The sequence below is a fragment of the Lissotriton vulgaris genome, chromosome 11 (assembly GCF_964263255.1).
Source record: "Lissotriton vulgaris chromosome 11, aLisVul1.2, whole genome shotgun sequence".
Lineage (NCBI taxonomy): Eukaryota > Metazoa > Chordata > Amphibia > Caudata > Salamandridae > Lissotriton > Lissotriton vulgaris.
In genome coordinates this window covers 118,743,160-118,758,705 of record NC_141699.1, presented here as the reverse complement: position 1 = coordinate 118,758,705, position 15,546 = coordinate 118,743,160, and the positions used below count along the sequence as shown (strand labels likewise).

At 52.1% G+C, this 15,546-nt stretch overlaps 1 protein-coding gene across 1 annotated transcript; it reads right to left on the bottom strand.

Moving 5' to 3' along the window:
• Positions 1-9,704: 9,704 nt before the first annotated feature.
• On the bottom strand, positions 9,705-12,296 carry LOC147679100 (uncharacterized). Its single transcript, XM_086944712.1, has one exon. The coding sequence runs from the start codon at positions 12,294-12,296 to the stop codon at positions 9,705-9,707; it is 2,592 nt and encodes an 863-aa protein (XP_086800838.1).
• Positions 12,297-15,546: the final 3,250 nt, after the last annotated feature.

Genomic DNA, 15,546 nt, shown 5'->3' with positions numbered 1-15,546 from the left:
GTCTGGTCATCGAGAGTGAGGAGTCCAGGATGATGCCCAGGTTCCGTGCGTGGTCCGTTGGGATGGGTGCTTTTCCAAGGGCCGCTGGCCACCAAGAGTCGTCCCATGTGGAGGGGGAGGTACCTAAGATAAGGACTTCGGTTTTGTCTGAATTCAGTTTCAGACGGCTCAGCTTCATCCACTCTGCTACTTCTTTCATTCCTTGATGTAGGTTGGTTTTGGCGGTGTTAGGGTCATTGGTGAGTGAGAGGATCAGTTGAGTGTCGTCAGCGTAGGAGATGATGTTGAGGTTGTGTTGGCGTGCGATGGTCGCGAGGGGGCTCATGTATACGTTGAAGAGGGTGGGGCTGAGTGAGGATCCTTGTGGCACGCCACAGATGACTTCAGAGGCCTCTGACTTGAACGGTGGGAGGCGGACTCTCTGAGTTCTTCCGGCAAGGAACGAGGTGATCTATTCCAGTGCTTTTCCTTGGATTCCGATGTTTCTAAGGCGATGTAACAGGGTATTATGACAGACTGTGTCAAAGGCTGCGGAGAGGTCAAGGAGGATGAGGGCGACTGTGTCTCCATTGTCCAGTAGTGTTCGAATGTCGTCTGTTGCTGCGATGAGTGTGGTCTCAGTGCTGTGTTTGGCTCGGAAGCCGGACTGTGAGGAGTCGAGGGAATTGTTGGTTTCGAGGAAGGCGGCGAGCTGGTTGTTGATTGCTTTCTCGATGACTTTGGCCGGGAATGGAAGGAGCGAGATGGGGCGGTAGTTTTTGAGTTCGGTGGGGTCAGCTGTGGTTTTTTAGGTCTCGCCTAGACGAAAGCAAAAGCGAAGCTTTTGCTGTCTATGCGAGACAACTTATGTTGCCACTTTTCTGGGAATGGTGTGGACATCAGACTGTGACGAGCCTGTCCTGGAGATTGCAGCTCGTGAGCGCGCACGTCGCGTCGCCCTGCCTGCTATTCGCATTCACACAAAGGCTCCCGCACGCATGCGCACATACACACACTGCATACACACACACGCACCCCCCTTTAACAGACACACGCGCAGACAGACACACGCACGCACAGACACACTACAACAGACACACGCGCACACCCCACCCCCACTCACCCCTCCTCCTCCGCAACACACTCACCTGTTCTGGCGGACCGGGACTCGATCAGGAGCCTACCACAGACACACGCGCACACCCCACCCCCACCCCCACCCCCACTCACCCCTCCTCCTCCGCAACACACTCACCTGTTCTGGCGGACCGGGACTCGATCAGGAGCCCGAGGGCTCCTCGGACAGTGGCTTCTCTCTCGTCTCGCGCCGCGATGGGGGCGGGACTTCCGGTTGGGGCCGCGCTGCGATTGGCCGGCTGCCCAACCGCCTCCGGGTCGCCGCAGGCAGCGCGGCGGCCCGGCGGGAACTTGATGAAACTCCCTGGGCTGCGGTGGTGAATAGAAATTCAGCTGCGTGGCAGTGTCTATGGTGGTTTTGCGACTCCGCAAAGAATAGACTGCTGTAGAGCGATCTGGAGGACCTGGGCGTCAGAGAGCCCACAGACTCTCCTTTTGGTACCAGGAAGGAACGGAGACTCTGCAACAGTGCAAATGCCGAAGTCTGGTCGGGCTGTAATTGCAGGTACGGGGCTACAACTGCTTTAGCAGTAATCACTCGGTGCAGGACTGCAGCTACGAAAGTTGTGGCCGCTTGCAGGCTGATCACAACTGCCTAAGTTGCGACCGGCCTCTGTAGTAATACAACTGCTGAAGATGCGACGGGCACGTGTAGGGGTGCATCAGCGGAATTTCTGGTTAGGCACGAGGGGTTGCACCAGCCAAGTATCTCCAGGTCCTGTTGACGGCTTAGTCGTGAGCCTATTGTCAGACCAGCGCTCTGGGACAATACTGTTAACTAGCTGGGACAGCGTTGAATCAAGAAGCGCCACAAATGAGCAGCACCGGCTCACTCAGCTGCAAAGTCCTGTTCTTCAGTGGGGCACACAAACCCACAGCGCCTTTCGCCGCTTTCTGCGTGGTATATTACGTTCAAATGTTACCCTTACATTGGGAACGCAAAGCTCATAAAATTTCCAAGTCCAAGCGTAAGTAGCATAATTAGTCCAGTTTTCTACACTTGCATTCTGGACCTGAAGTTCGGAGTTTATCATGTGATTAATGACTACATATCAAGGAATGCAGAGAGAAACCTGGACTGACTGAGCTTCTCAAGCACGAACATAGGAAACATGGGAATAGGCGGGCACTCTCACTAGAATGAGCTTTCTATCTTTACTGTTCTATGCTGGGAATAGGAGGGCACTCTCACTAGAATGAGCTTTCTATCTTTACCGTTCTATGCTGGGACAGGCAATGCCCTCTTCAGACCTCTCAAGTTGACCCATGTTCACCTGCTCCACTTTATTTTTTTGTTGTCTGGGGATTGTAGTCATGCATTTGTTCAAATTGAGATTTTATACTGCAAGCATTAGAAATATAATGGCAAGGGAAGAATGGAAGATTACATAATAGGTTATGATGGGTTACGGTAGTAGCAAACTTGGTATAACAAGCATTTGCAACACAATAGGTCTCGCATTTGCGAAAGTTTGAGCTGTGTTAGCATTGTAAATGACAGTGCCTTTTATTTAGGTTTTAAAAAACAAAACTTAAATAAAAGGCATTGTCATTTACAATGCTAATAGCTCAAACTTGTATAAATGCGAGACCTATTGCATTGCAAATGCTTGTTTTAGAAGGGCGCTGAGTTCGGCGTGTTTCCAACTTTCCGGGAAGGTGGCGGAGTTGAGGGAGCAGTTGATGACGTCTCGGAGGTGTGGTGCTATGATGGAGTCCGCTTTGTTGAAGATGTGGTGAGGGCATGGGTCTGTGGGGGATCCTGAGTGGATGGAGTTCATCAGGCGGATAGTGTCCTCAGTGGAGATTGGGTTCCAGTCATTAAAGATGTTCAAGGGGGGTGAAGGTTCGGCAGAAGGTTGGGTGGGTTGGTCTTCGGGTTGGTTGTTGAAGCTGTTGTGGATGTCTGCAATTTTGTTGTGGAAGCTAAGGAGTCGCAAAGGGTTTGAAAGGGAGTGATGTCGTTGGAGTTGGCAGTGGGGTTGGTAAACTCTTTGACGATGTTGAATAATTCCTTGCTGTTGTGGGCGTTGTTGTCTAGTCTGTCTTTGAATGCGGCTTTCTTGGCTGTCCGGATCAGTTGGTGGTGTATGCGGGTGGCGTTTTTGAAGGCGTCCCTGGTGCTGGTGTTTGGGCCTTTTTTCCAGGCCTTCTCGAGGGAGCGACAGAGTTTCTTGGATTTCTTAAGCTCATCGTTGAACCAGGGGGCGTTTTTGCTGCCTAGTTTGATTTGACGTTTTTTCAAGGGTGCTAGGTTGTTGGCGCTGTGAGTTAGCCATTGTGTGAGGTTGATGGCTGCTTGGTTAGGGTTCGACGAATAGGCTGGGGGGTTTTGAAGAACCGATGTGGAGATCTGTTCGATGGTGATTTTGTTCCAGTTTCTTCGCAGAATGGGTTGAGGGTGGTTGTGGATTGTGGTCTTTTTGTAGGTGAAGTGAACGCAGCTGTGGTCCGTCCAATGGAGAGTTGTGGTGAGACTGAAGGAGATGTGCTTGCTGGAGGTGAAGATAGGGTCGAGTGTGTGTCCTGCGCAGTGGGTGGGGGTGTTAACTAGTTGTTTGAGTCCGAGGTTGGCGAGATTGTCCAGAAGGTTGGTGGTGTTGCTGTCGTTGTTTTTTTCCAGGTGAAAATTGAGGTCTCCCAGTAGAATGTAGTCCTCGGAGGGGAGGGCGTGAGGGGTGATGAAGTCAGTGATGTCTTCACAGAATTGTGCACGTGGTCCTGGTGGTCTGTAGAGGAGTGTGCCTCTGAGTGTGGTCTTGGGGCCGGTGTGGATCTGGAAGTGAAGGTGTTCGGCGCTAGCGAGGTTGACGTCTGAGCTGGTTGAGATGCGGATGGAATTCTTATGGACGATGGCGATGCCTCCTCCTGTTTGCTTGGTGCGGTCCTTTCGGATGATCTTGTAGTCTTCCGGGATGGCTATGGTGATGTCTGGAGCTGAGGAGGCGTTCATCCAAGTTTCTGTTAGGAAGGCGACGTCCGGAGAAATGGTGTCTAGTAGATTCCAAAGGTCGATGGCGTGTTTGTGGACCGAGCGGGTGTTGAGCAGGATGCATTTAAGGTGGTTGGTGTCAGATCTCTGTTTGGTGTTTGTGGATGTGGAGTTGGTCTTGGTGCCGTCATACTTGCAGGAGTTGCAAGTGAAGGGTCCATGGGTGTGTCCAGGTGCGGCTTGGGCGCAGTTGGGGAGTCGGCCGGGGTTTAGTGCTAAGAGGGTGGAGGCGTCGTATGTAATGCGGGGGGTGGGTGGTACGGGAACCAGGGGGTCTGGCGCTGGGCGCGGTCTTGGCGCGGACGGGCGTAGACGGGCTTACCTTTGGCACACCTTCGGCGCGTATGGGGCGCGATCGCTGCGCGTGAACGCTGCGCGTAGGTCTTACTGACATTAATAGAGAAGTGGAGGGGGGCAGAGCGTGGGAGGGGGAGCTGGGAGGCGGGAGCGTAGGGGGAGGGACGGGCTGCAGGCACAACAAAATGGACGAGGAGATAACAACAGGACCGGGTAATGCGAGCTGGCGGTGGGACACGGGCACAATATCAAATTAAATAGAATGAAAGCAATGCGGAGCGTTCCTAAATGCAATATGCTAATCAGGCCAAGCAATGAGGAGAAATCACAGTTCACGTAATCGAGCAATGAATATGCTACTTACCAGTATGCATCTGTTCTTGGCATGTAGGGCTGCTAACATTCATATCTAGTGCATAGATCGCCGCCTAGTGTTGGGTCCGGATGATTGCACCTTGTTGTCCTGGAAGAGTCTTCGAAGTATCACGAGATAGGTGGCTCCTCCCCTGGACTACAGTGCGCATGGGCATCGACTCCATCCCCAGATTTTTTTTAGCCATTGTGTAGAGATGGAGTGAAATAGTGTAAATGATGTCCATGCTAATGATTGAATGCAAGAAATTACCTGCAGCCGCTACGGGCGCCGGGGAGGAGGGCGGGCGATATGAATGTTAGCAGCCCTACATGCCAAGAACAGATGCATACTGGTAAGTAGCATATTCAGTTCGAGGCATGTGGGCTGCTAAATTCATATCTAGTGCATAGAATACATAGCAGTCCCTCCATTAACGGCGGCCGCCCGTGCCAGCTGCAGAAGTCTGAAAAAGAGTTTTAAGAACAGCCTGACCTACAGCTGCCTGCTGTTTGGAATGCACATCTACACAATAGTGTTTAGTAAAGGTATGTGGTGTAATCCACGTGGCTGCTCTACAAATATCCTCCAAAGGAATATTACCTAGGAAAGCCATGGAGGCCCCTAACTTGCATGTGGAGTGGGCCCTGGGGGGGACCGTTGAAGTGCGCTTAGCCTTGTGGTAGCAAATCTGAATACACTTAACGATCCACCTGGCTATTCCTGCCTTGGAAATGGGGTTGCCTTTGTGCTGGGCTGAGAAGGCAACAAATAGCTGTTGTGTCTTCCTAAAGCTTTTGGTCCTGTCAATGTAGTACAGTAATGCTCGTTTGACATCAAGCGTGTGGAGCATTCTTTCTGCTACTGTTTCAGGGTTCTGAAAGAATATGGGGTAGTTCAATGGTTTGATTGACATGAAACTGCGACACCACCTTAGGAAGAAACTTAGGGTTAGTGCGCAGCACTACCCTGTTAGGATGAATTTGAATAAATGGCTCTTGTATTGTGAGTGCTTGTAGCTCACTAACACGTCGTAGAGACGTGATGGCAATGAGAAAAGCCACTTTCCATGTCAAGAACTGAATCTCACAGGAGTGTAGAGGCTCAAACGGTGGTCCCATCAATCTGGTGAGGACCACATTGAGGTTCCACACAGGAGCCGGCGGGGTCCTGGGGGGGATGACTCGTTTCAGCCCTTCCAGGAATGCTTTGATGGCAGGCACCCTGAAAACCGAGAGGTGCTGCCTGTTTTGGAGATAAGCCGCTATGGCGGATAAGTGTATCCGAATGGAAGCATACGCCAGATTACATTTGTAAAGATGTAACAAATAGCATATGATATTAGGAATGGATGCATCTAGCTGGTTGATATGATGTTCTGTACAGTAAATGACAAACCGCTTCCATTTTGCTGCATAGCAAGCTCTGGTAGTGGGCCTTCTTGCCTCCCGGATGATGTCCATGCATTCAGGGGGCAAATCAAGGTAGCCAAACTCTAAGACCTCAGGAGCCAGATCGCCAGGTTCAGCTGTTGCGGATCTGGGTGCTGAATGTCACCATGGCTCTGCGTCAAGAGCCTGGGCGTGAGGCGCAGCCTTTGATGCGGTACCACGGAGAGTTCCAGAAACGTGGTGTACCATGGCTGGCGTGCCCACGCTGGAGCAACCAGGATGAGTGTCATCGAGTGTTGCAGCAGCTTTCGTGCCACCAGCGGTATGAGAGGTGCTGGGGGAAAAGCGTACGCAAATTTGCCTGACCAGTTCATCCATATCGCATTGCCCTGCGACTGTGGGTGTGGGAACCTGGCGGCGAAGCTTGGGCATTTTGCGTTCTCCCTTGTGGCAAACAGGTCTATCTCCGGATGACCCCACTGCTGGAAGTACGGGTGGAGTACTGATGGATGTAACTCCCACTCGTGCATTTGGTGGCTGTACCTGCTGAGCAGATCCGCCATCTGATTGTCCACGCCCGGAAGGTGTTCTGCCATGAGGAAGATGTTCCTCTGAATGGCCCACTTCCACATGCTCTGAGCCAGATGAGACAACTGTGGAGAGTGTGTGCCCCCCTGCTTTTGGATATAGTACATTGCCGTCATGTTGTCCGTCCGGATCAACACGACCTTGTTGCACAGATGTACTTTGAAGGACTTCAGTGCCATGAAGATTGCCTTCAGTTCTAAGTAGTTGATGTGCATCTTCTTGTGCTGTGTCGACCATAGCCCCTGCACTGTGTAGTGGAGGACATGCGCTCCCCAACCCTGGAAAGATGCGTCCGTCGTCAGGATAATTTGTGGCACAGGCTCCTGGAACGGTCGGCCCTTGCAAAGGTTGTGTGGAGTCCACCAATGCAGAGAGTTGTATGCCCGACCAGTCACCAACACTAGGTCTTTCAACTGCCCTTGAGCCTGAGTCCACTGGCGTGCCAAGCATTCCTGGAGCGGACGCATATGCAACCTCGCGTGTGAGACTATGAAGATGCAGGAGGCCATCATGCCTATTAACTGCATAAACACTCTCGCAGGGAGTGAGTGCTGTGGTCTGAACCTCTGTATCAGCGACTGGATGTTGTTGATCCTCGCTGGGTTCGGCTGATCTGTAGCATCCAGAGTATTTATCGTCGCGCCCAAATACTGCCGCACATGGGCTGGCTGAAGGTGCGACTTTGGATAGTTTAGCGAAAATCCCAGACTGTGAAGAAGGTGAATAGTGCGGGACATGTGTGCGGCGCACTGCTGTGCCGACTTGGCTTGAACTAGCCAGTCGTCCAGGTAAGGGTAGACATGTATGTTCTGTCTCCTGAGGTGCACCGCTACCGTTGCCAGACACTTTGTGAACACTCTGGGAGCAGTGGTCACTCCGAAGGGTAGGACCCTGAACTGGTAATGCCTGTTTAGAATGGTGAACCAGAGGTATTTTTTGTGGGATGGATGGAGCGGTACGTGAAAATAAGCATCCTTGAGGTCCAAGGTTGCGAGGAAGTCTCCCTGGTTTAACAGTGGAAGAACTTGCTGCAGAGTTAACATGTGGAAGTGTTCTGAAAGAATATACAGGTTGAGGGGGCATAGGTCCAGAATGGGTCTGAGTGAGCCGTCCTTCTTTGGGATTAAGAAGTACAGGGAGTACGGCCTCTACGGCCCAGCAGTCGGCCCTGGCTATGCCATGGACCGATGGCTTATGAATGATGGGAACTATTATAGAGCGTTGTATTTGAGGTCTCTGGATCGGAAGTTGACGGGCCCACCAAAACGGTGGTACGGCTGTGGAGGGCGGTTACCAAAACTCTGGGCTGGCAGGGCAGGCTTACCATGGCCACTCCGCTATATGACTCCGACCTGCTAGGGAAACTGTGGCATACCAAAGGGTTTGACAGGTGGGATGTTATTGGGATATCGAAGGTGGGGGATGTAATGGCCGGTGGAGTGGTCAAATCTTTTGAGGCACTACAGGCCGAGTTCCAATTGGGTGCGACGGAGTATTTCCGGTATGCACAGCTCCGCCACGCTCTCTCGTCTTGTATAACGGTGGGGGAGGCAGTACCTGAATCGTCTCCACTGGAGGATAGAGTGCTGGACGGACACATGCCAGACAGTGCCATCTCCCTGACTTATAAGAAGCTTATCATCGTGCGGACTGACTTGCTGGTGAAATTGAGAGAGCTTTGGGTGAACGATGGGATTGAGGTGGATGATGAAGAGTGGCAGTCAGCAGTCTCTTCCCCTAGGGAGGTGGCCATCTCGGCAAGGCTTCGACTCGTTCAACTGAAGATTCTCCACAGGGTCTATGTGACGGGCTCTAGGCTTATACACATGGGGCTTTCGCAGGATGGCATGTGCCGGAGAGGATGTGGAATGCTTGCGACTTTCATGCACATTATTTGGGAATGTCCTGGGGTGGCTCGATTCTGGAACCAGGTGCATGAGGTGATGAGAGATGTGACTGGTGTGACCTTACCTGCGGAGGCCCGGCGCTGTCTTCTCAACATTTGGGGCCCGAATGACTACAATGTTGCCCAGACCCGCTGGGTCACCCTGGGCAACATGATAGCTAAGAGAGACATTGCTCAGAGGTGGGGGGCACCCGCTCCCCCCACGATCGGACTGTGGGAAACCAGTATGGACTGGTGCATGCTTCATGAGAAAACTGTGTATGTGGCCAGAGGCAAGCCTAGAATGTGGGGGTCTGTGTGGGGAGCGTGGAATTCATATCGAGGTGACATTTGTGTACCCCCCAAGGCGGCGATGCCCGAAGCCCGTTGGTCTCCATAGTGCCCCCTTCCCGTGGTTCCATGCTTGTTATCCTGCTCTATTACTCCCCATCTGCAATGCGGTCACTTATTGGATTGTTAGAAAGATAGGGTGTGTAACCCCCGATCGCTCCCAGTGATGCGAGCCCAGAATACGTCGCCTGTCCTCAGCCTAGGTTGTTTTCTTTTTTCTTGTTTCTTCTCTTTCTCACCTCTCCTCCTTTTTTCCTCTTTTTTGATATTTGGTCTATTTATTGTTCTAAGATATCTTATTTGAAAATTAAACCTGAATGTTCCTGTGTAAGGTTTTGTGCACGATTTTGAGTATTGCTATAATGCTGCCTGGCCTCCGGGATGTATGGCTGAATAGCGGTGTACTTTTTTCTACAAATAAAGGTTTTCCAAAAAAAAAAAAAGAAGTACAGGGAGTAAACCCCTGTGCCTTGTTCCTCCAGTGGTACGAGCTCTATTGCGCCTTTTTGCAGCATCACAAGAACCTCCTGCTGCAATAAGTGCAAGTGCTCTGCCGACATAGGACGTTTTCTTGGGGGTATGTTGGGTGGAGTGGACGTTAACTCCAAACAATAGCCGAACTGGATAAGTTTCCTTACCCACCTGTCTGTGGTGATGGACTTCCAGACTGGCAGGAACTGTTGGAGTCTCCCCCCGACAGGTGTTGGATGGTCGGGGGGCAGTGACAGGAAGTCACTGTTTGTTGGCAGCAGAGGAACGGGAACTGTTGTTGCCTCTGCCCCTGCCCTTGGCGTTGTTTCCTCTGTAACCTCCTCTACCCTGTTTGGGGTACGAGGACTGTGCCCCACTTTTACTGAATTGCGCCTGTTGTGCCAAGTGTCCTCTGGTAACACCCCGAGTGCCTGAGCGACGAAAAGTGCTCCCTCTGTATTGCTGAGACTGAAGTGCACCCATGGATTTAGCCGTCTCAGTATCTTTTTTAATTTTTTCGAGGTTGGAGTCCACCTCAGGGCCAAATAGCCTGTCTGGATTAACGGGCTGGTTGAGGATAGTAGTCTGTATCTCTGGCTTGAACCCTGAGATGCGTAGCCATGCCTGACGCCGTAACATCACACTAGTATTTATCGCTCTTGCTGCCGTATCCGCAACGTCGAGCGCACATCTAATCGCAGCGTTGGAGATGAGCTTGCCTTCCTGGATAAGCATCTCAGCTCCTTCCTTAAACTCGTCTGGAAGGTGTTGTAAAAGCTGCTCTAAGGTGTCATAGTGTGCCCTGTCGTATCTGGCCAACAGAGCTTGTGTGTTGGATATGCGCCAGATGTTGGCTGCCTGCGCTGCCACCCTTTTCCCCGATGCCTCCAGCACTTTAGACTCTTTGTCCGGGGGAGGAGCTTCACCCATTGTTTGTGAGTTCGCCCTCTTGCGAGCATTAGAGACCACCAAAGAGTCCAGAGGCAACTGGCCCCTTATGTAAGTTGGGTCCCCAGGTGCCGGTCTGTATTTTTTCTCTATTCTAGGGTTTACAACCCGTGCCCTTGTAGTTTCCTTGAAAATGTCTGTGGCATGCTTAAGAACACCCTGAAGCATTGGAAGTGTTTTTACAGTCTTCTCGGCAGCAGAGAAAGTGTCAAATAAAAAGTCAACGTCCACAGGGTCAGCATGCATTTCCACCTTATGGTTTGCAGCCGCACTTTCAATTAAGGCATTGAACGCCGCAGAATCTTCTGTAGGAGAAGGCTTTGCGCCAAAAGCTTGTGGGTCATGGACAGCTTGCTGGTCCCCCTGATCACCTGAGGCTAACCACGAGTCCTGTTGCTCATCAGGGTCTGCGTTTTTGGGAAAAGTATACTCCTCGTCCTGATCACCTAGATCTCCATCTGAGCAAGTGGGTGAAGGCGATGGGCTTCTCGCAGGATGCAGAGGAATGTGCTCAACAAGTTCTGGCGTCTCTGGCGCTGGCCTTTTCTTTTTTAGAGGGATTACAAACGACTCCAAAGGCTGTGAAGTAATCTTCCTCTTGTAGAGCGTTAATTTTCCCGTGTCGGCGTCGATATACTGTTCCGACTGCTCTTCTAATAAGGGTTGTCGACTCAAACTTCCACTCAGTTGAGTATGCCTTACCCCTTCTGAGTCCTTAGGCACCGACCGTGGCGCAAAGGCCTTTGGCACCACTTTGGGTGGTAGAGTAAAGAGGAGCGGCTTGGAGCTCTTCTTCGGTGCCGCTACCGGAGTAGGTACCGAGGGTGTCTTCGGCACCGACGTCAACTCTTTCTCCCGAATCCGTTTGAGGGAGTCTGCCACTTGCTTGGTAAAAGAAGCGGACGGTCTCGTTGACCCGACTGAGGACCTCGATCCACCCCCAGGGGAAGACTGGAGCGTTGATGAATCCATGTTCTTTGCTGGAGGCGCAGACGTACTCTTGACAACTGCGCGTCCGCCACCATCCACGGCCCCATGCGTCGACGCCGATGGCTTCGGATCGGCGGACTTTTCCTTTGGTGTTGTGGCTCCAGACTTTGGCTCGGTGCCCTTTGCCGATTTGACCTCGACGGCCTGTTTGCCTGCAGATGCGGTAGGCTTGACAGTAGACGGTTCGATGGCCGACTTCGACTCGACCACCTTACTCGAGTGCTGGGCGACTGCTTTCGAGCTTGGCTCTTTGACCACCTTAGGCACTTTAGCCTGTTCGACAGCCTTCTTCGGCTTCGAGGGCTCCGACGACGACGACGTCAATGGCGTTTTTGGTTTCGGCGCTGTGTCGGCCATCTTAGATTTGGTCGATCCCGAAGGTTTCACTTTCGGTTTCGATTTAGGCAATGGCGGCTCCGTAGAGGTGTCCGTAGCCGGGCCAGGATGCGGGGCCGAGGAGCGAGGTGTAGGGTCGTGGGTAAGGCCTTGTGGCGATCCCGTGACCTGAGCCTTTGTAATAGTTTGTACGGGGCATAGCTCATCCTCCGAGCTATCTTCCACGGCCCCAAAAAGTTCTTCGTCGTCCCCTACCTCCTCGACGTCTTCCTCGAGGTCTTGGTCCTCTCCGTAGTCGGCCTCGACCTCCGCCGATGGAGGTGAAACCTGCAGGTGAAGTTCTTGCTTGCCTGCGTCGGGGCTGTCGAAGATGTCCACTGGTGCCGGGGCCGATCGCTGGGCCTCGAGGCGCGCCACGCGCCGAAGCTTGATCGTCTTCTTCGATCGAAATCTGCAACAGGCCATACAGCTGGCCTCGTCGTGGTCCGGTGATAGGCACTTGTTGCACACAGGGTGCACGTCGATGTGTGGGTACTTGGAACCACACACGGGGCAGTACTTGAACGGACTCCGTTCCATCGTAGAATCGTCAGGGTCTTGCTGCGTCGACAGGGCCTCGATGACCGAAGAGTCACCCGACTCCTCCGATATCCGACTCGACGAGCCGGAGTATACTCGAGACCGAACGCGAACAGTACCGACGAAGTAAGGAAAGCCTTTTGGCCTTTAAGAAGTTGTTTTATCGATTCCGAACAGGAGACGTCGAAATCACATCCGAACCCAATGGCGGAAAAAAACAATCTGGGGATGGAGTCGATGCCCATGCGCACTGTAGTCCAGGGGAGGAGCCACCTATCTCGTGATACTTCGAAGACTCTTCCAGGACACCAAGGTGCAATCATCCGGACCCAACACTAGGCGGCGATCTATGCACTAGATATGAATGTTAGCAGCCCTACATGCCAAGAACAGATGCGTACTGGTAAGTAGCATATTCATTGCTCGATTACGTGAACTGTGATTTCTCCGCATTGCTTGGCCTGATTAGCATATTGCATTTAGGAACGCTCCGCATTGCTTTCATTCTATTTAATTTGATATTGTGCCCGTGTCCCACCGCCAGCTCGCATTACCCGGTCCTGTTGTTATCTCCTCGTCCATTTTGTTGTGCCTGCAGCCCGTCCCTCCCCCTACGCTCCCGCCTCCCAGCTCCCCCTCCCAAGCTCCGCCCCCCTCCACTTCTCCATTAATGTCACTAAGACCTACGCGCAGCGTTCACGCGCATCGATCGTTCCCCATGCGCGCCGAAGGTGCGCCAAAGGTAAGCCCGTCTACGCCCGTCCGCGCCAAGACCGTGCCCAGCGCCAGACCCCCTGGTTCCCGTACCACCCACCCCCCCGCATTACATACGACGCCTCCACCCTCTTAGCACTAAACCCCGGCCGACTCCCCAACTGCGCCCAAGCCGCACCTGGACACACCCATGGACCCTTCACTTGCAACTCCTGCAAGTATGACGGCACCAAGACCAACTCCACATCCACAAACACCAAACAGAGATCTGACACCAACCACCTTAAATGCATCCTGCTCAACACCCGCTCGGTCCACAAACACGCCATCGACTTTTGGAATCTACTAGACACCATTTCTCCGGACGTCGCCTTCCTAACAGAAACTTGGATGAACGCCTCCTCAGCTCCAGACATCACCATAGCCATCCCGGAAGACTACAAGATCATCCGAAAGGACCGCACCAAGCAAACAGGAGGAGGCATCGCCATCGTCCATAAGAATTCCATCCGCATCTCAACCAGATATGAATTTAGCAGCCCACATGCCTCGAACACAGAGTAATGCTGAGCGCTATGCAACAGAGCGGGTGCAGATCCAAATAGTATAATTTCAATTATGGCAGTGGTGGGGGAGCAGCGCTACGATACCAGAAGCAGCGCTATGGATCCAGGAGGAAGGGTGGAGCGACCGCTTCACACGGAGTCAGGCAGGTCACAGCTTCCCGGGCTGGCGACCATCTAATTGCAGCCGCACCCGAGTACTTAACAGGTCTTTAAAATACCACTTACTTGTTAATTAGGCGTTTGTTGTGTTTTCACCCCTTCTTTCAGTCACTCTGTCTATGGTTGGAAGAATTAGCCCCCACTCCGAAATATTTTTCAGCCACCCCCTCCCCCCGGCGTTTTTTGGCTCTAGTTGCCCGCCTGGTTGCGAGTGTCCACTCGTTTATGTTTATGCCAGTAATCCTGCCAGTAATCTTGCATATTGTGGTCCATTGCCCCCTTCCAACCTCCATGTTACTATTGGGGTGCCCTGCTGCTACTGGGCTGCTACTTTTTAAGGTTGCGCTTTCTCATGCATTTATGTTTTTTTATCACACTAAGATATGCATAGATCATCTTGGAACAGTAAATCAAAAAAAAGATGGCCTTGCGCTTGGCTCAGGCATTCTTTGTGACACACATGCCAGCCATCATGCGGGCCTGACATAATGTCTTGACGTATACATGTTCGTGTGTGATAACCCATGTACTCACATACATCATCTTGCCTTATCTGCTGCAACACGTATTGTGGCTTACCTAGAACTTGAGGGTCTTCGAGTTGGCTCATTGCTTACCATTGAATGACTTTCATGCCACTCACATGCTTGTTTTTTATTTGTGTCCCAGCTTGTCAGCCATGTGTTTAGCCCTCATATGGAGCATTGCCTCTTTACCATATCTTTGTTTGGGCGGCATCTCTGCTTCAGTGCCTACTTTTTAAGCACTACTTTTTTCTTTTGTGTTGAGCACTCCATGATGGTGCATGTGTTTATTTCGAGCTGTCTCCTTTGTGCACTTCTCTCCCCCTCCTCTGTGTTGCTCGCTGTCACCCCTGTGCTTCTTTTCGGGCCCCTCCTTCTCACTACCTGTTGTGCCCCGCCCCTCTGTGTTGCTTCCCCCCAATCCCTGTCTTTCTTCTGTCCTCCTTCCTGACCTCTGTGTTGCCTCTTCGTCCCATTTTGATTCTTCGTTACCCACCGTAAAAAATCGGCCATTTTCCAGGGCAGCACCTAAAATCAAAAGTACAATTCATTCTTCGCGCTCAGGACGCAGCCTCCGTGGAGTTCAGAAAGGCCCCCTGCAGATATGTGCTGACACGTGCTAATCACAGTCGCGCAATAACCAGTCCACGCATCAGTTTGCGTAAAAGGCCATTTATTAGGACAGGCATGACATCTTACAATAAACATAACATCATTAACTTAACAATCCCCCCAACATCCTGCCTTTCAATCGTCATCCACTCACGTGCTCCACCAGCCATTCCCAAATCACACCACAACCTCTTTGCATCTCATTCACTTCCCCTTTCCACTTTCCAACTCCTCGGTCATTTCCATCCATCGCACTCCCGTCTACCACTCTCTCCCATCCTGCACCTGTAACCCCCTCCCTGGAAGGGTGATTCTGCCCGTCATGGACTCCCCACCCCTCCCAGTTCCCGGAAACACCCCCTAACGTGCCATCCTGTCCTAAACTGGCATGTTGCCCAACATGGCAACTACAACAACAACACCCAACTACCCCTTTCAACCATGTAGGGTGGGTGGGTGGCAAGACTAACTTCTCCCTGAGGCACCGGGGACAGGAAAAGGAAGTTGTTCCCCTCCTGTCCCCCTAAATAGCCTCCTACCTAACCCCTCCCACCCCTGACCTAACCCCTACCTAACTTCCGCCTGTCCTAACCTCGCGCGAACACCCCGGGGAAAAGACTGGTCTGCCGACCTGTATTCCCCCGGGGGCCGCAGTCCAGAAAAGAACATTAATAT